This window comes from Hyaena hyaena, unplaced genomic scaffold (assembly GCF_003009895.1).
Source record: "Hyaena hyaena isolate Hyena2069 unplaced genomic scaffold, ASM300989v1 scaffold_388, whole genome shotgun sequence".
Classification (NCBI taxonomy): domain Eukaryota; kingdom Metazoa; phylum Chordata; class Mammalia; order Carnivora; family Hyaenidae; genus Hyaena; species Hyaena hyaena.
The window spans coordinates 750,108-770,912 of NW_024081021.1; the positions used below are offsets into that span (position 1 = coordinate 750,108).

Below are 20,805 nucleotides of genomic sequence, written 5' to 3' on the forward strand. Positions count from 1 at the left end.
CCAATGCTAACCCTCTTGTTGGGGCTTAGAAATCCAGTGTCACCTCGAAATGCTTGCTACACTGCATTCTGATCGTTAATCGCAAAGAAGTAATTCTGTTTCATTTATCTCATAATGTTAGTGATGGGGCTTAAGAAGTTTAGTTTTGGGGGTGAGGATTTTTATCATTCAGAGTCTTCAGTCCAGGCTTCCCAGTCTTTTCCACATTCTGGCCCATCTGTAAAATGACTTGTGCATCTGTGCATGGCTGCAAGCGACCAGCCCACGATGACTTGCCCCGAGGGGAGAGATTTCTCAGCTTCTGGATGGAAGGTTTTGTTAACTACCTCCTTGCTGGATGCTATGCTGCGGACTTGTGTTGAAAGCCGCAGGTCCACCTGGGCTGATGACTCCAGCCCAGGCAGCCAGCATGAGCTGCACCACAATACCGAGTCCACACTGGTTTAAAGAAATGTGTTAGAGAGTTAGGGCAGTTTTCCCCTTCATTTCGCCTGAGCAGTTCTGCAATGGGAGCCCTGTTTCCACAGCAAGTCAGAGCTTGAGTGCTGTGGGTGCCGTGCATGTGTGTGTCTTTTATTTAAAGTGATGACATGAATTAATGTCTTTTCTTTTTTTTTTTTTTTATTTATTTTAGGAGAGGAGAGAGACACAGCGTGAGCAGGGGAGGGTCAGAGAGAGAGGGAGTCACAGACTGAAACAGGCTCCAGGCTCAGAGCAGGCAGTCAGCACAGAGCCAAAAGCAGGGCTCAAACCCACAAACCACGAGATCATGACCAAAGCGAAAGTCGGACGCTTAACCGACTAAGCCACCCAGGCGCCCCTGAATTAATGTCTTTTAAAAATACTATTTAGAACCTCAGCTCCTCAAGTGCACCAACTTTAAACAAGCTTGATAATGACTGTTTTGGACAGTCTTGGAGGTTTTCTGAAAACTGAACAGAAATCCTTTAAAAAGTGACAGCCCTTCACTGCAGTGGTTTTGCTGATTCATTTGAATTCTCTCTCTAGTGTGAAATCTATAGTGAGTCTACCTGAGTGCTAGACAAACACAAGAATATTTTTTTTCTACTCAGCCCTGCAGGAGTCTTCCTGGCCACGCTGAAAAATGTCCAGAGGTAATGTACATGTATTCATGGTTTTTCAAAACGCAGGCTCCCCATTCACCTAAGTGGTGGTTGAAAATAAGCAGTCCCGTGGAAGATATTTTTATGGCTGTAAATCTGACACTAGCATGGCAACCTTTTCTACGTTGACTGTGCCAACTCTGCTCTGAGAACACCATCAAAATTCCCCTTTGGGTAACGAGGAGGGTGGCCATTAGATCGCTCCTGAGAGAGAGCAGAGATCCTAAATGGAAAACCTAAAACAGCATGAAGACACCTAGACTGTTCTGCCTGTAAGAATAAGAATGTTAATGATGAGACCAGCTTGCATTGTAATAAACAAGAGCTCTTCAAGTTTGTTTTTTTTAGGCTGACCTTTAATGAGTAAAAATAAAAATCCCTCACAAGTCACGTTTGCTGTAGCCAATAGCCTAAAATGAAATTTTAATTTTTCTTGCTCACATGATTCTTTTTTTTTTTTTTTTTGTCCTCTTCCTTCTGTTCTAACCTCTTTCAGACGAACAGTTCTGATAGAGAAAAAGATTCGTTATTTCTCCTCATGCTCCTCCCTCACCCCAGTAAAAAGCAGGAGAAAAAACTACATAGAATAAAACAGAATTGTATTAAACATTCACTTGTGTATTACTGGGTGAATTTCATTCATTCCAGGACAGTCCCAGAGAAAAAGACAAGCAAGCTGGTTTTTCCACCGCCTCACGCCCACACTCCAGATTGTGCTGGGAGCCCCGGTTCGTTGGGAAGGCCCCTCTGGGGTGCACTGCACCCTGGCTGACTGGGCAGCCGGGGCTCCTGCTCCTTCACCTTCACCCGGGCAGCCCCAGCTCAGGGCCTGGCTGGAGGTAGAGGTGCTGCTGTTACTTCCCAGGTGAGCAAGAGGAAGGGGAGGGGCAAGCACTCTCCTAAGACCGAGCTTCACTGTGTGGTGACAAGTTTCACAATCGTGCTGATGATCCGGGATCCTCGAGGACACGAACACAGATCTATGCTCGGGTTTTTTATCTTATCCTGGAGGAGCTGGTCAAGTTCACAACGAAGTTCCTTTACTAATTCAGCCACCTAAAATGAAAGTTGCAATGTATGTAAGCAGTGCTTGGGGTAACGGGGGAGGGGAGGTTATTATAGGACACGTCCCAGTGATGATGATCATTATTCTAGATTTCTGGTATTAATTTTACCTCCGTGGGGTGGGGAAGGAGAAACTAAACACAATTTATTCAAAAAGTGCTTCTAAAATTTCTTAACGGGGGGCACCTGTGTGGCTCGGTCCGTTAAGCGTCTGACTTCAGCTCAGGTCATGATCTTACAGTCTGTGAGTTCGAGCCCCGCGTCGGGCTCTGTGCTGACAGCTCAGAGCCTGGAGCCTGTTTCAGATTGTGTCTCCCTCGCTCTCTGACCCTCCTCCACTCATGCTCTCTCTTGCTCTCAAAAATAAATAAAACATAAAACAAAAAATTTAAAATTTCTTGATGCAGCTATAGGAACGTTCACTCAATGCCCACATCTCATTTAAAGAGAAGATTAAATCTAGAAAAATGGCTTTTACATAGTTTCTCCATATTAAAGTCTGGTCAACTTTTATAATTTGCTCCAAGAGGAGAAGCAGGAAAATAGAGAATTAATGACAGATGCTAAACCAAAAAATCTCTAGTTTTGGGATACATTTTATGTTTTGGTGGGGAGAAATAGCTCCACGCTCTTTGTGGCATTCTGCTCGTGCTGCTGCTGGAGCGGGCGCGGGAGAGGTCTTCCCGGCATGCTTTGCCCCTCCCCTGCTGTCTGGCAACCGCGCAGTCTGCACTTGGACAGAACTCAAACAGGCTCGTGCCTGGAGCTCTGCCACAGTGCGTGGCTCAGGTAACCCGGGCCTTACAGTTTACGACACTCCTTTGGCCACAATAACTGGCTTAAGAGAGGAGGTTTCATGTCTCCCCTTCCAGACAGTGGACGGCATGCTGCTACAGATGAGCCTCTGTCCCTGAGCTGCCTGGCCTTCCGGCCCTGTGCTGTGCAGCGCAGCGGCCACTCGTCACAGGTGGCTCCTCTAACGGCTGCTTCAAACTGAGATGTGCGGTGAGGGTTTACACCTCGTATATAAAGAGACATATCGCGAGGCACCTGGGCAGCTCAGTGGGTTGAGTGTCCGACTTCGGCTCAGGTCATGATCTTGCGGTCAGTGGGTTTGAGCCCCACATCGGGCTCTGTGCTGACAGCTCAGAGCCTGGAGCCTGCTTTGGATTCTGTCTCCCTCTCTCTCTGGCCCTCCCCTGCTCATGCTCTGTTCTGTCTCTCAAAAATGAATAAATGTTAAAAATTTTTTTAAATCTCTCAATACATCCTTATACTGATGGCATGTTGAAAGTAAAACTTTTTAGATGTGTTAGGTTAAATAAAATAAAGATGAACTGCACCTATTTTGTTTTTTAAATGTGGCTACTGGAAAATCTGGAGTTACATGTGGCTCACGTATTTTCATTGTACTGCGCAGCTTTAGATGTTACAGTTCACTGTGCCAGTAAATTCCCTTTAAGGTCTGCGTTGGCGTTCCTGCTTGCTGTCTGAGATCTCTACCTGATAACACATGTTAAACGTATACGCTGCCTTAAAGGTTTCTGCAGAGGCTCCAATAGTGAACACGTGAGACCCGAGAATAAATAACTCAGGTCCATTACCTCTTCTTTTTTTAATGGTAGTGGTGGAATCAGGGCGATTTTTATTTACTTTTGCTCATCTGTATTTCTGGGTTTTTCTTTGGAGAGCAGTGTTACTTGCTGAACAGGCAGGAAGGTCCAACATCGCACCCGCAGCTTCGGGCCGAAGCCTTCCACACCACCCCGTCCTGGGCTCCCCTCCCGGTGCACGTCCCGGGCTCTCCCTGAGGCTGCAGGCCCGGCCTCCCGCGGCGGCCCAGGACCCTCTCTCCGTTCCCCCTGCTGTCCTCAGTCCCTGCAGGGACGCGCCCCGGGGCCTGTGCGTCCTAGCCCGGCCCGCCAGCCCGTACCTGGTGGGAGGCAGCTGCGAAACGGATCCAGCCGTCGTCCAAGGACACGACAAACGCTCCCCTCTGAAGCTGCACGCCCACTTGGCCGCCCCCGAACAGCACGAGCGGGTACACGGACACCATGCTGCAGTCTCGGATGAACACCCGGCTGGTTTTGATCTTTTCGTGGTACACCAGGTAGGGGCTGTCAAAGTGTCTGACCTGGAACAGGAAACCTCAGATGAGGACACTGGCAACCTGCGGGGACTTCGCCCATTCCCCGGACTGAAGCACCACCTGGCCATTCATGGCTCCCAGGACGGTCTCAGGCCCGAACCTTTCCCCCCGAGGCCAGGCTTGTACACGCGACTGCCTTCTTGATGTCTCACTTGGGACACCTGAAAAGCATCTCAAACTTATGCTCAAAGGAATTCTTGATTTTTCCTCTCCTTCCCAGCCCCCCTCCGACTCAGTAAATGATGTCACCCTTCCTGGATGTTCGTGTCCCAACTGAGAAGCCATCGACTACTCTTTCCCCTCTCTCCATCGAAAAGATCACGAAGTCCTGTTGGTTTTTTTTTTAAAATACAATCTCCACTGCCATAGCTACAGCTTAGCCCAAGCCTCATCGGCTCACACAGCCCACTGGCTTCCTGAGTGCTCACCCGGCTCCTGTTTTGCATCTTCACGGTCTCTTTCCCACCTGGCAGCCACCATTATCTTTCAGAAGCAAAACCTTCCAGTGACTTCCCAAGAATAAAATCTCAAATCCGTACCTTAGCCTCCAGGGTCCCACACAACCAGACCTGTGCCTGCTTGTCCCCAGACATCTGCCGCTCTCGCACTGATTTTCCCTGCTGGAATGTTCTTCCCTGACCACTCTGGGCAAAACGGCCCCTCTCCTATCACTCCTAAAATCTCTTATTCTGTTCTATTTCTCTTGACAGCATTTGTCACTAACCTGAGATGATGTGTTTCTTGCCTGTCTTCCTCAGCAGGACGTAAGCTCCCGAGGGCAGAGGACCCTGTCTGTCTAGTTCATCCACCCATAACCGGGCCCAGCACAGAGGGGGCGCTGCTAGATACCGAATGAATGGACTGCACAAATGTCACGGTAAACTCGGAAGAGGGGTGGCTCTAACTCAGACCCCTGGTCCTCAAACTCTTCTGGGCTCTCAGAAGCGCTTTTCATGCTTTGCTGGCACGTCACTCAGTAGTTCCAGGGGGCTGAGCAGCCCTAACACTTCTGACCCTCTTCCTCCGTCCGCCTGTCCCCTTTTCCTCCATCTCCCCTCAGAGCTTTCTTGAGCATCGGCTTTAGGCCAGGGGCCAGGCCAGCCGTCGAGGACATAAAAATGAACACACTTCCAGTCTAGGAATTTCATGATTCCGTGAAGAAGATGTACCACAAACCATAAAATAATGGGATAAGTGCACAGCGGACAAAATGCACACCTCATGCTGGTGGAACAGAAGTAAAGAGCAACTTAGAGGGGAAGGGACCCCGGGGAGGTGGTTTTTAATGGAAGCTCCAAGGACAGGCAGGAGCCGGCGGAGAATGGGAGTGTCGTTCCCGGCTCCGAGGGAGTGTGTTGTGTGTCATGGCGCGCAGAATGACGGAGGGAGGAATGGTGGGGGACAAGGCGGGCGGGAAGGGTCAGATGAGAGTATGTAGGAGCCTCCATATATGAAGAGTTTTAAGCAAGGGGATGACATGACCGAATTCCGGCAGCAGTACTGTAAAAGGTCAAAGAGAAAGGACCAGCGGTCAGATCATTACAGCACTGTAGGCAAGAGACGGATGCTGGGGTTGAACTGAGGCAGGGGCAGTGGGGAGAGGGGCGCAGGCGCATCTGAGCGCGTTAAAGGAGGAACTGCTGGGGCCCGGCACCCGGAGGGACCTAGCAAGGCGAAGAGGGGCAGGGCCTCTGTGAGCGCACCTTTCCGCCTGGGAACGTGCCATTTGCGAGACAGGGTGCCCAGGAGAGAAGAGCCAAGGGGGAGAGCAGGAGTTTGAGGTGCCTGGCAGGCGTCTGGTTGGGGACTTCCAGCAGGAGAGCTCAGGACAAGCCCAGGCGCAGAGAGCGAGCGGGGCCTCTGTGACAGCCGCAGGGGGTGGTTTGGCACCACAGTGTTGTGCGTTGTGGGTCCGGGAAGAGTAAGCACACCGCCCTGAGAAAATGAGGACCAGGGACAGAGCACTATTTTTTTTTTAAAGTTGAAAAAAAAATTTTAATGTTTTTTATTTATTTCTGAGAGAGAGAGAGAGAGAGAGAGAGAGCGTGAACGGGGAGGGTCAGAGAGAGAGGGAGACACAGAATCGGAAGCAGGCTCCAGGCTCTGAGCTGGATGTCAGCACAGAGCCCGATGTGGGGCTTGAACCCACGTACTGTGAGATCATGACCTGAGCTGAAGTCGGTTGCTTAACTGACTGAGCCACCCAGGTGCCCCAACAGAGCACTATTTCAGAGCAAAGGAAGAGAAATCAGTAAAAGAGGCATCTGTGGTGATCAGAGAGAGAAGAAAGTGGTATTTCAGGAGCAAGAACACATCACAGACGGTTTCAAGAGGATGGGAGGCTAGCAGTGTCTAATACTACACAAGTAGGGTGGGAGGAGGGCTGGGGGTGGACCCCAAAGGGTCACACATCGCTTCTGGTGACTCGGGTTGGGTGTGAGGACAGGGTGTCAGCGGCAGGCAGGAGGGGGTGGGAAGGGAGGGCACGCCAGCAGCAAGCACAGTCCTTCCCCCCCTCATAAGGCGTGGATTTCGGGGTGCAATTTCATCCTGACTGCCCAAGTCACCACTGCAGACACAAGCTTACATTTGAAAGTAGGCTTGAGCATGTTTTTTGTATCTAAAATTTTTGTGAAATGGAAACAGTCTTTCCAAACACAGTCCAGTTTCCAGTGTGTTCATGCTTATCCAACCTTCCCCACGAGGTCTGCTGACTAGACGCGGCTGTGTGCTCCCCCCAGGCCCGCCCCATGCAACGTGAGTACGCCCGCCATTCCGACCTGATAGTTCACCGAGGACGGATGGATGTGCACATATCCATCGTTCTTGGTGACAAACTTCAGCTCCTCTGACTTGGGCTGCATCCTGACAGCTCCGGTGCTGGTCTTGTGAAATTTCCCTTCGGGGCTTTTCACCTAAACAACAGGTATTCACAGAACACACACACATGATGTATATATACCTCCACTGGAAACTGAGCAGAAGATGTGTCAGAGCTGATGTCAACCGAGCATTTAACAAAGTGCTAAATGAGAAACAATTTAGTACTCTCACAAATTCAGTCTTTCTAAGTTTTGCAAGGACTGGATAAGTAAAACTCAGGTACAAGTCTGATAGCACATACAGGTAGGGTTTTCTAGAAAGCTGGCCACAAGTGGTCCCGGGGCAAAGCACTGACTTGTTTGATTCTGTTCTTACCTAACCGTAGTGCAGAGTAGAGGCCGTAAGGGAAACTACAGTGGAATCAAGTTTCTATCTAACATAGAAGGCTAGTTATGCACAGGCTGCCCCACAGGATAACATTTGTGTCCATTTAAATTTCTAGAATTTCAGAAAGATTAAAAAAAGCACCTCGTTTTATACGATAAATGTGTTCTTGAACAATGTATCTTACATATTTGGGTAACTGAAGCATTGGGAATGTATACACAGTTTAAAAGGCTGTGTGTGTGTGTGTGTGTGTGTGTGTGTGTGTGTGTGTATATGTATCTCTTTAAAATGATTAATGCATATATCTTAATCCATGTCCCTTGGCTACAATTCAAAGAAGTGGGAGGACCCAGGAAAAATGTTTTGTTACCTGCACTACATTTGGATAAAGGGCGGCACACAGCATTGCTGATATCAGCTTGGGGTTCTCAGCGTTTGAGTTTGCCTACGAGAAAAAGACAGTGTTGATCTTATAAGTAATGTGGCTACTTCTGCTTGTACCCTGGAACTTATCATTACATTTCATTTGATTTCTATCTTAAAACAAAACTAAAATACCTCATTTCTATCTTTGTGCTAGAAAAATTCTTCCTTTCTAAGTGAAAAAACAGGTTTCCTGGACCATAGGTACAATGGGCCCACTCCAAGAAGCCCACAGTTAACTCTGGGTCTCTGCAAAGCAGCTACAAAGCCAGTGCTCCTAAGGACCCAAGAAGAGAGACTCTGGTTCAGGAGATGTTCATAATCTGCAGAAAGTGCAACTGCACTGAGAACGCGGGACGTCAAGTTCATCTTGAAGAAGCGTTCTTCCTACAGTCGTAGAAAAAACTATCCTTGGTAGGAAAAAGGCGGGTGTGATTTAAGGAAACATTATTGAAACATGTTTCACCTCTCATGGGCTCATCAAGAACCAGAGTGAAATTGTAAAAACAAAAATAGCAACAGGAGCCCTGGGTGGCTCAGTAGGTTAAGTGTCCGACTTCAGCTCAGGTCAGGATCTTAGGGTTTGTGGGTTCGAGCCCAGCATCAGGCTCACTGCTCTCAGTGTGGAGGCTGCTCAGATCTTCTGTCCCCCCCCCACCCCCGCTCTCTGCCTCTCCCCTGCTCTTGCTCTCTCCCTCAAAAATAAATAAAAAAACATTAAAAAAAATAGCGACAATTAACATAAAAACTTTTTTGTTTTTAGGAGTGTTTACCTGACTTATGGAGAGAAAATCAAGAATGTCACAACTCATTCCCCACTGCTCATAGGGCTTCAGTGGAGAATGCCTACAAATGTTTAGGTGCTGATTAAAGAGAAATAAAAGCACTAACTACACATTCTTTACCTCTTCTCCTGTGGCGTCCAAGATTCCATCTCCTGCCTGGGCCCTCTTCTCAATTTCCCTTGCTCTGAGTCCCTCCTTTACAAAGCCGATGTCCGATAACAGCTCCGTGAATTGCCGCTTTAGGCTGGCCATTTCCTGAAAGAAGTGGGAAACCATCTCGGGGCACAGGTCTCAGCAAATCAAAGGTAACTGCAGTGTGTTTGCTTCAGTGGGTAGTAATGAGGCTCATCTGGGTTGATCAAATCAGGATGAAGATGATCTTGTCTGGTCATTTCCAGAAGGGCAGTTTTCACTCAGGCAAATTGGCAGACAGAGTGAAAGAGTTACACAGAAAGTCGCCAATTTCAGAAAACCCAAGGATCATTTATTTGACTTAATCACATTAAAAAAAAAACACATTCATGGGATCTGGGGTACGTCTGATTTCCTGGAAATTCTAAGGACAGCAAAAAATGTAGTTTACTTTGTTTGTAGTTGACTTTGACCCCAGCTCAAGGTGCTGTGACATTGTCTGCTTTTTCCTGCTTGCATTTGTGCTTAGACTCTGGTAGCTCCTGACCGGAGCCTATAGTGGTCAGAGTGCTCTTTCAGTGTGTGCGCGACGCCCCACTCACAACTTCCATTCTATTACCTCGTGAGGTCTCTGGCTCACCTATTCTCCTAGGAATAAGGGTATTATTAAGTGGTTTAGATTTAGACGCCCCTCTATGTAGCTGAGCACAAGTGTGGAAAGAAAAGAACAGACCTCTTTCTCTTCTGGCTTCTGTTCAAGTATAGGCTGTGTATCAGCTGAGGGGGAAGGCGGTAAGGACTGTCAAAGGAACGGAGAGCTAAGCACTACCCTGTCTCTTGATGACCGTTTAAGTATTTTCTTGGAACGTCTCAAGTACATGTGGATAATATGGCAAAATAGAGCTAGGGCTTCTCTATCATGACAAGGTTTTAATTGGTAATTTTTTTTTTAATGTTTAGTTTTGAACCAGAGAGAGACAGAGCATGAGCAGGTGGAGGGGCAGAGAGAGAGAGGGAGGCACAGAATCTGAAGCAGGCTCTAGGCTCTGAGCTGTCAGCACAGAGCCCGATGAGGGGCTTGAACTCATGAACGGTGAGATCATGACCTGAGTTGAAGTCAGATGCTTAACAACTGAACCAACAGGCACCCTTTAATATCTTTAGTGAGAAGAGGGAACTCTGATGGACCTTCAAGATCACAGCAAAATGTACATACATCCTGAAGAAAATAAATTTAGTAAGAAATGTAATTTAAAAGAACTATCACTTTACACTTAAATACTAATGACTCGAGGAAAGATCTATTACTGAACCTCACATATAACACACCCTCCAGACCAGTGGGTCCCAACGCTGGCTGCGTCCAACAGACAACAGCCAGATGCCCAGGCCCCACCCACAGAGAGCCAGTTCTAACTGGCCTGGGGCGGGGTGGGGGGGGGAATCTGGCCGTGTTTACTTAGTTACTTTGTGAAGCCCCCTCAGGTGAAACTAACGTGATTGTCAACATCTGCTTTTGATGAATTTAGAATAAATCTAGAGCTTTTCCCCTCTCCTGCTGCCTCACTTGGAGGCAGAGAATGGAAGACGCTTCTGAGGTCTCATACTTCTTTGTAAATAACCAAATGCACTCACTCGGGCATTACTTCAGTGACTCTTTACTGAGCGTCAGCTGTGTGCTAAGTATGGTTCCTGGCACTGGGGATACAGTGTCGAGCAAAACAGTGAGGTCTTTGCTCTGACGGAGCTTCTGGGGTAGAGAGATAAGTAACCAGGCAGTGGTAAGTTCTAAGGACATTAATTTTGTGTTCCACTCCAAGACCTCTTTTAATATGAAAATAAACTCCTTCCCCTTGAAGGAAAAATAAGATACAAACAGGGAGGCAAACCATAAGAGACTCTGAAATACAGAGAACAAACTGAGGGTTGGTGGGGGTGGGGAAAACGGGTGATGGGTATTGAGGAAGGCACTTGTTGGGATGAGCACTGGGTGTTGGATGTAAGCAATGAATCATGGGAATCTACCCTTGAAGCTAAGACTACACTGTATGTTAGCTCACTTGACCAAAAAAAAAAAAAAAAAGTCCTTCCCCTTCCCAGCCTCAAAATCTCTGAGTAAAACAGATGCTTTGCAGGGATGTGTACCAGCATTATTCTGGCTTCTCAGATGACTGTGGGAAGGGGCCTACAACAGCATCACAGCAGAGGACAGCCCTCTCCACTATTACACAGAAGATAACAAACCCTCTCTGTCTTGTGCACTCATGATTGACATCGTAGCCCCTGATGGCCATAAAAAAAATTAACAAAATCTGGTTCAGTATTCGTTGTCTGGTTAGGTGGAGAAGGTAAGGAGTTGGGGATGGTCCAGAATAAAGCACACATGTATAAGCATATACTTTCATACACTATTTCAGGGGTTTATGGACCCAGGTTAAGAATGCCTGGTATAGGAGCGCCTGGGTGGCTCAGTTGGTTAAGCATCTGACTCTGGCTTGGGTCATGATCTTGCGTTTTCTGAGTTGGAGCCTGGGATCAGGCTCTGCACTGAGAACGCAGAGTCCGCTTCAAATCCTCAATCTCTCTTTCTCTCTGCCCCTCTCCGCTTGGTCTCTCTCTCTCTCTCTCTCAAAAATAAATAAACATTGAAAAAGAAAAAAGAATGCCTGGTATAATCACTGAAAAAGCTGACTTCCGGTAGGCAGTATTCTGCAGTGCCTCTTTTCTCCTATCTTCATATAAGAAACACAAATTCACTGAAAGGAGGAAAACAGGTCAGTTGGAAGGTTCAGCACGGAAGGCCTCGTGAGAGGATGTGAAACAGGAGTCTCTTTTACACAGCTGGTAAGGCCCAGCTATTCCAGAAATAATACTTTCAATGTCAAGGGAGGACAGACAAGACAAAGCCGTGACAGCCTCTGCTGCGCCCCTGCAATAGAAAGGAGCACCAACAAACTGCCACAGGACAACTCACCTGAAGAACTCTTCCCGACAGGAAGTTCTGTCTGCAGTAACTGTAACTTGCACGCATACCTTCTTTCATACTTAGCTGCCATCCCTAAGTTTTGAAGAAAATACAAGTGAGCTTACTCTGTTTTTACCACCAATTCTGGTAATATACCTCAGCTTTGAGGTTAGATAGTTACTAACCTTATATGCTCGCAGGAGGGCCAGATAGTCACTGTTTGCAAAAGCAAATTCTAGCTTTTTCTGGTTAGCTTCCTCTTTTTTATCCCAGGGAGACACCTAAATGAGGAAAACCAGGTTTGAAGGGCACATTTTACCTAAGGGTTCTTTTCTATTTTTATTTTTTAAACAATCACTACCTTTTATTTTATTTGAAGTTTATTTATTTATTCTGAGAGAAAGAGAAAGAGAGTGAGAGAATGCACAAGCAAGTGAGGGGCAGAGACAGAGAGAATCCCAAGTAGGCTCCGCACTGTCAGCACTGAGCCCAACGGAGGGCTCAGTCTCACCGACCGCAAAATCATGACCTGAGCGGAAACCAAGTGCTGGATGCTTATCCGACTGAACCACCCAGGTGCCCCAAGAATTTATTTTTAAATAATCTCCACACTCAACACAGGGCTCAAATTTACAATCCCTAGATCAAGAGTCACATGCTTTTACTGACTGGGCCACCCAGGCGCCCCTACCTGAGGTTTCTAATGGCACTTTCCCATAGCTGAAGCCAGGTGCCTCGGGAAGTGTTTTATGTGGAACAAAAAGTAGACAGCGAATGGCTGACTAAAGGTAATTGTGGTGATACCTTATAGTCTTATTTGCTCTTGTGAGTCTCTGCCCATCCAAACCAAACTCTAGCGGGTCTTTAGTTCCTTGTGGCAAGATGCCATCAAAGAGCTACTCATTCTAAGAGCCAGATCCAAACTCTAAAATTCTGTTAATTTGGGGGCACCTGGGTGGCTCAGTCAGTTAAACGTCTGACTTTTGATTTCATCTCAGGTCATCATCTCATGGTTCATGAGACAGAGCCCCATGCAGAGTCTGTTTGGGATTCTCTCTCTCTCTCTCTCTCTGCCCCTCTTATGCATGCTCTCTCTCAACTTAAAAAAGTTCTGTTGTCTCTGTCATACCTTTTTTCCCCCTACAGATTAATATCTCTTATGAATATAGATGCAAAAATTCTTACCTAAATGATAAAAAGAACAGAGCTGGGAGACTCACACTTTTTTTTTTATTTCAAAATGTACTACAAAACTAGAACAATCAAGACAGTGTAGTGCCGGCATAAGGACAGACATAAAACTCAATTGAATAGAACTGACAGTCCAGAAATAAACCCATATATCTATGGTCAACTAATTTTTGTATTTATTCAATTTTTCTAGTAATCTCTACACCCAACATGGGGCCTGAACTCATGACCCTGAGATCAAGAGTCACACACTCTTCTGACTGAGTCAGCCAGGCGCGCCCCAGGGGTCAAGGATTTTTGGTATGAATGCCGAACCCATTTAATGGTGTAATAGTCTTTTCAACAAATGGTACTAGAATAACTGTACAGTCATATGCAAAAGAATGAAGCTGGACTCTTATCTCATGCCATATAAAAAATTACCCAAAAGAGACTTAAGACTGGGGTGCCTGGGTGGCTCAGTTAAGCATCTGATTTTGGCTCAGGTCATGATCTCACGGATTATGAGTTTGAGCCCCGCAGTGAACTTTATGCTGACAGCTTGGAGCCTGGAGCCTGCTTCAGATTCTGTGTTTCCCTCTCTCTCTCTGCTCTTCCCCCACTTGCACTGTCTGTCTCTCTCAAAAATAAACAAACACTTTAAAAAAATAGAGCAAAGACCATAATGTAAGAGCTAACACTATAAAACTCTTGGGAAAAAAATACAGGGATAAATGGTATAAATCTTCATGACTTTGGAGCTGGCAATGGGTTTTTTTTTTTTTTTTTTTTTTTTTTTTAGTGTAGTTGACACACAATGTTTCATTAGTTTCAGGTATACAACATAGTGATTTGACAAGTCAATAATTGATACAATATGCTATGCTCACCACAAGTGTAGCAATCATCTGTCACTAGACAATTCTATTACAATGTCACTGACTCTGTTCCTTATGCCCTGCCTTTTGCTTCCCATGACCTACTCATTCTGTAACTGGAAGCCTGTATCTTCCACTCCCCTTCAGCCATTTGGGCAATGGATTCTTTAACTATGGCAGTGGAAGTCTGAGGAACAAAAAACTGGATAAACTGGACTTCATCAAAATTAAAAACTTTTGTGTTTCAAAGGACATATCAAGAAAGTGAAAAAGGTAACCCACAGAATGCGAGAAAATATTTGCAGATCATGTTTCTGATAAGGGACCTGTATCCAGAATGTATAAAGAACTCTTACAAATCAGTAATAAAAAGATGAATAACCTAATTAAAGATGGGCAAGGATCTAAATAGACATTTCTTGAAAGAAGATACACAAATGGCAAATAAGCAAATGAAAAAATGTTCTCTATCATTAACTATTGGGGAAACACAAATCAAAACCATGAATTCACACCCCCTAGGATGATTATCATAAGAAAGTTAGATAACAAGTGTTGGTGAAGATGCAGAATAACTGCAACCTTGATAACATGCTGGTGGAATGTAATACGCAGCTGTGGAAAAAGAGTCTGGAAGTTCCTCGAAAAGTTAAATATAGAGTTACCATTTGATCAAGTAACTTTCCTTCAAATACTAAGACAAATGAAAACATATGCCTACATAAAAATTTGTACATGAATGTTTACAGGCAAAGGAGGAAACGATCCCCAGTGCCCATCAAGTGCTGGATGGATAAACAAAATGAGGTAGGTCCATTCACAGGAAGATTATTTGGTAAAGGAACGAAGTACTGATACATGCTATAACACAGATACATAAAGGCATTATGCTAAGTGAAAGTCACAAAAGACCATATATTATATTATTTTATGAACATGAAATGTCTGGAGGAGGTCAGTCTGTGAAGGCAGAAAACAAACTGGCAGGTGCCTAGGGCCGCAGTAGATGAGGGATTAGAGGAGAAAAGGAGTGACTGCTAAGGGGTTTCTTAATGAGGTACTAAAAATGTTCTAAAATTGACCATGGTGAGGACTGTATAATACTAAAAACTTCTGAGTGTACAGTCTAAATGGGTGAATTCTATTTCAATAATGCTGTTTAGGGGCGCCTGGGTGGCTGAGTCGGTTAAGCGTCCGACTTTCGCTTAGGTCGTGATCTCGCGGTTCGTGGGTTCGAGCCCCGCGTCGGGCTCTGTGCTGACTGCCAGCTCAGAGCCTGGAGCCTGTTTCAGAGTCTGTGACTCCCTCTCTCTATGACCCTCCCCTGCTCACGCTCTCTCTCTCTCTCTCTCTCTCTCTCTCTCTCTCTCCTAGAAATAAATTAAAAAAAACATTTAAAAAAAAATAATGCTGTTTAAAAAAATCAGTCCAGGGGCACTGAGTGGCTCAGTCAATTAAGTATCCAACTCTTAGTTTCAGCCCAGGTCATGATCTCACAGTTCGTGGGTTTGAGCCCCCTGCTGGTGCAGAGCCTGCTTGGGATTCTCTCTCTCTTCCTCTCTCTCTGCCCCTACCTGCTCATACTCTGTCTCTATAAATAAATAAATACATAAACAAACAAATAGTGGTTCAAAATATTTTATGAAGGGGCACCTTTTGCTTGCTTGTATTTTCTGATTTAAAAAAAAAATTTTAATTTATTTTTTGAAAGAGACAGAGAGAGTGCAAGCAGGGGAGGGGCAGAGAGAGATGGGGTCATAATATGAAGTAGGCTCCAGGCTCTGAGCTGTCAGCACAGGGCCCCATACAACAGCTCAAACCCACGAACTATGAGATCATGACCTGAGCCGAAGTCAGACACTTAACCAAATGAGCCACCCAGGTGGTTTTTTTAAATTCTGATTTTTCTTTAATGAGCAAGGATAGCAGATATCATAAAAAGCACATTTAGGTTATTTCAGTGAGTTGGATCTTTAGTTCGTAATCTTTATTTGGGGCATGGATTTCTTTGAGGATCAGACAAAAGTTAAAGATATCGTGACCTGAGGAATTCCCATATATCACCCTCAGAAGAAAACATTTAGGGGGCTCCCATAACCCTGAAGCCCTCACAGTCCCTCCCCTGGGAGACCTATGGACTCCAGTTTAGATGAATGCGGTGTACTTACAAAAGGAGACTTAAAAGCCAAGCTGGCGGCAATGGTGAGGGCAGGATCCAAGCAGCGGAAGATAGACCCAAACAGCATCAGTTTGCCGATTCTCACGTCCACCGGCAGAGAGGCCAGGTGATACCCTAGGGGGGTCAGCTTTTCATCTGGAGTTAATGCTCCTAAGTCTCGTAATCGTATTTTCGAGGCACGGAGAGAGTCTGTGTGTGGAGGTTCAATGAGCCGAGAGAAAACAGACTGGAGACTGTGAGTGCTAAACATCTCTAAAATTTTAATCCTACAAAAAGAAAAAGAAAATGTGTCCATTTTATTTCTGGAGGGATGACACAGAGGAGCAAGTTTCTTTCTTGAATGAAAATGGTTGCTAATTTCCAGGACACATGCTTTCATAAGCTAGACAATGCTAGGTGAAATACGTTAAAAAAACTCAACAACAAAAAAACTCTTATGTCTTCTAGTTCTAGCAATAAATTGCAGAAACACTTTCAAATCCTGAAACTTATGGGGATTCGGGATAAAACTGTCCCTATAAACTTTCTAAATGCTTCTCTCTATAAAATATGGGTTCAAATTATGAAACAAGTCAAATGATCCATTTACTCTTTCCCACATCTGAAATTGCAGAGTAATTGCTGATAGGGGCGCCTGGGTGGCTTAGTCGGTTAAGCGTCCGACTTTCGCTTAGGTCATAATCTCGCGGTTCGTGGGTTCGAGCCCCGCGTCAGGCTCTGTGCTGACTGCCAGCTCAGAGCCTGGAGCCTGTTTCAGAGTCTGTGACTCCCTCTCTCTCTGACCCTCCCCTGCTCACGCTGTCTCTCTCTCTCTCTCTCTCTCTCTCTCTCTCTCCTAGAAATAAATTAAAAAAAACATTTAAAAAAAAATAATGCTGTTTAAAAAAATCAGTCCAGGGGCACTGAGTGGCTCAGTCAATTAAGTATCCAACTCTTAGTTTCGGCCCAGGTCATGATCTCACAGTTCGTGGGTTTGAGCCCCCTGCTGGTGCAGAGCCTGCTTGGGATTCTCTCTCTCTTCCTCTCTCTCTGCCCCTACCTGCTCATACTCTGTCTCTATAAATAAATAAATACATAAACAAACAAATAGTGGTTCAAAATATTTTATGAAGGGGCACCTTTTGCTTGCTTGTATTTTCTGATTTTAAAAAAAAATTTTAATTTATTTTTTGAAAGAGACAGAGAGAGTGCAAGCAGGGGAGGGGCAGAGAGAGATGGGGTCATAATATGAAGTAGGCTCCAGGCTCTGAGCTGTCAGCACAGGGCCCCATACAACAGCTCAAACCCACGAACTATGAGATCATGACCTGAGCCGAAGTCAGACACTTAACCAAATGAGCCACCCAGGTGGTTTTTTTAAATTCTGATTTTTCTTTAATGAGCAAGGATAGCAGATATCATAAAAAGCACATTTAGGTTATTTCAGTGAGTTGGATCTTTAGTTCGTAATCTTTATTTGGGGCATGGATTTCTTTGAGGATCAGACAAAAGTTAAAGATATCGTGACCTGAGGAATTCCCATATATCACCCTCAGAAGAAAACATTTAGGGGGCTCCCATAACCCTGAAGCCCTCACAGTCCCTCCCCTGGGAGACCTATGGACTCCAGTTTAGATGAATGCGGTGTACTTACAAAAGGAGACTTAAAAGCCAAGCTGGCGGCAATGGTGAGGGCAGGATCCAAGCAGCGGAAGATAGACCCAAACAGCATCAGTTTGCCGATTCTCACGTCCACCGGCAGAGAGGCCAGGTGATACCCTAGGGGGGTCAGCTTTTCATCTGGAGTTAATGCTCCTAAGTCTCGTAATCGTATTTTCGAGGCACGGAGAGAGTCTGTGTGTGGAGGTTCAATGAGCCGAGAGAAAACAGACTGGAGACTGTGAGTGCTAAACATCTCTAAAATTTTAATCCTACAAAAAGAAAAAGAAAATGTGTCCATTTTATTTCTGGAGGGATGACACAGAGGAGCAAGTTTCTTTCTTGAATGAAAATGGTTGCTAATTTCCAGGACACATGCTTTCATAAGCTAGACAATGCTAGGTGAAATACGTTAAAAAAACTCAACAACAAAAAAACTCTTATGTCTTCTAGTTCTAGCAATAAATTGCAGAAACACTTTCAAATCCTGAAACTTATGGGGATTCGGGATAAAACTGTCCCTATAAACTTTCTAAATGCTTCTCTCTATAAAATATGGGTTCAAATTATGAAACAAGTCAAATGATCCATTTACTCTTTCCCACATCTGAAATTGCAGAGTAATTGCTGATAGGGGCGCCTGGGTGGCTTAGTCGGTTAAGCGTCCGACTTTCGCTTAGGTCATAATCTCGCGGTTCGTGGGTTCGAGCCCCGCGTCAGGCTCTGTGCTGACTGCCAGCTCAGAGCCTGGAGCCTGTTTCAGTCTGTGACTCCCTCTCTCTCTGACCCTCCCCTGATCACGCCGTCTCTCTCTCTCTCTCCTAGAAATAAATAAAAAAATTAAAAAAAAAAAAGAGTAATTGCTGATAAACTTAATCTGCATTGTGTCCTGCCTTGTGACATCTCTTGAAGACCTACTCATTTAAATTAAGAACTTAGGCAGTTTTCAGAAGAAAAAAATATATACACAAAATTTACTTATTTCACTTATAATTCCTTCTTAAGCTATCAACCTATGAACATAGCTGTGTTTTTACTAACGCATACATATTTGGTACCTAGCTTTCTCCCACTTCAACCACTTAGATATTTCACTTTCAGACAGGCATTGACAGTAATCCACTTACTTAGACTTCAAATAAAAAAAAAAAAAAGAAAGAAAAAACGATGAACCATGTTGGCCTAAGTAATTTGTCTATTTCCCCACTGCCGTATGTCTGAGTTGTTTTTAAATCATATGTACCATGTATATTACATTTCCCCTCTCTCACCCCCTCTCACGGGTCATTCCACTGCCAAAGCTTTCTCCAGTCCCTTCACTCCTCCTCATCTGCACTGTTGCTACCTTAGTTCAAGGCACGTGCCTGCCCAACTTCTTAAGACTGGACTGTGGACACTTAACAGCAGGACCTGGATCTTTATCCTACAGTATCTCCAGATCTCAGCCCGCACCCTGGCAAATGGAAAGCTTTCAAAATGTACCAGCTGGATAAGAGGAGAGCTGTAACATCTTTGTACAAGTAGCTTTTTTGCTTTGGGTTATTATTTTATGGGCATATTCCCTCATAGTGACTGGGCCAGAGGGAATGGATGGTTTGAGTTCTTACGTAATACCAACCACATTTTCAGAAAGCTCGAACCAGATGTCCCCTAGCTTCAATAACAATTGAGCTTGATCATTCGTTCATTCAATCCTTTCTTATGATATTTGTTCTTGTTTGTTCATTAGGTAAATAATGATGTTTTCGAGTTGTTTTTGTTCACTTTGCTCTGATCACAAGACTGTAGACTTTTTACCTGTGATGATTCAATATTGGTGTTGCCTTTGGCAGAAATTTCTGGATAAATTAGATTGCTTTCCTGACTTCCAGGTGTATTCTTAGGCTCTGTTTTTAGGGCCATTGTTGGCAATGTAAGAGACCTTCGTGTGCAGAAAGTTAAATCGAATGGCAGAAGCAACACTGAAGAGCTTTCTTTGCAAATAAGTGAGTTCATCCATGCCCACTCTTAGCAAAACGTCTTCTACTAAGAAAAATAAACCCACGGAACTTAGGGTGAGAAACATGTAGACCTTCTGGAAGCAGAACAGAAAGATCGAGATGTACCTCAGACACAGCTGTTCCAACGGCACTCTTTGTATTTCTGGTAGCTGCTGCTTTAAAAGCTGGTGATTGAAGTGATGGCTGGTGAATAAATGGAAGCAGACCCCGGAGGCAACACGGCCAGCTCGACCTTTTCTTTGCAGAGCATTGGCTTGAGAGACAAAAGTATCCTCTAGACTTTCCATCCCTTTGCTGGCATCATATCTATAAGAAAAAGAAAATGTAGAAAAGAGTTATTTTATAAAAACATGGCTGAGACACTACCTAGCATGGACAGAGTAAATGTACTACCTCACTTCCATAGAAGGACAGCGTCCTGTGTGCTCTGGGCAGAGTTCAGTTCCTGGTGGGAGCACACAGTGCTATTTTAAACGGTGTCAAGTGTTACTACATACAGTTCCTGAATCCAACCTTTTCTCTTTTTTTAAGTTTATTTATTTATTTAGAGAGAGAGAGCGAGCAGGGAGGGGGCAGAGAGAGAGGGGGAGACAGAGAATCCCAAGGAGGTTCCACACTGTCAGAGCAGAGCCTGACGTGGGGCTTGAACTCACAAACTGTGAGACTGCTCGGAGTGAGCCGCAATCAAGAGCCAGACGCTTAACTGACTGAGCGACCCAGGTGCCCCAACTTTTTCTCTTTTTATTCTTTTTGGTTATTTATTTTGACAAATAAAAACTGTATATAGGTGTACAAGGTGATGTTTTGCTACACGTATGCACTGTGAAACAATCAACACATCCATCACCTCCTGTACCTCCTCTTTTTCACTCAAGCGCATGTAAAGCATAAGGAAAAAAGAGGAGGGGCGCCTGGGTGTCTCAGTCGGTCAGGCAGCCGACTTCGGTTCAGGTCATGATCTCACAGTTTGTGGGTTCAAGCCCTGCGTCCGGCTCTGTGCTGACAGCTCAGAGCCTGGAGCCTGCTTCAGATTCTGTATCTCCCTCTCTCTCTGACCCTCCCCTGCTCACGCTCTCTCTCTCTCTCT

At 45.1% G+C, this 20,805-nt stretch overlaps 1 protein-coding gene across 1 annotated transcript in view; it reads right to left on the bottom strand.

Moving 5' to 3' along the window:
* Nucleotides 1-1,702: 1,702 nt before the first annotated feature.
* DHX57 (DExH-box helicase 57) overlaps nt 1,703-20,805 on the bottom strand; it is a 58,066-nt gene continuing 38,963 nt past the window's right edge. The window contains exons 16-24 of the mRNA XM_039251252.1: nt 19,824-20,024; nt 17,714-17,990; nt 12,039-12,134; nt 11,863-11,946; nt 8,877-9,011; nt 7,919-7,993; nt 7,119-7,253; nt 4,123-4,323; nt 1,703-2,180 (exon numbers count right to left, since the gene is read on the bottom strand). Of these exons, the coding sequence (XP_039107183.1) occupies nt 2,037-2,180; nt 4,123-4,323; nt 7,119-7,253; nt 7,919-7,993; nt 8,877-9,011; nt 11,863-11,946; nt 12,039-12,134; nt 17,714-17,990; nt 19,824-20,024 (1,348 nt within the window). The 3' untranslated portion in view covers nt 1,703-2,036. The remainder of the gene's footprint in view (nt 2,181-4,122; nt 4,324-7,118; nt 7,254-7,918; nt 7,994-8,876; nt 9,012-11,862; nt 11,947-12,038; nt 12,135-17,713; nt 17,991-19,823; nt 20,025-20,805) is intronic.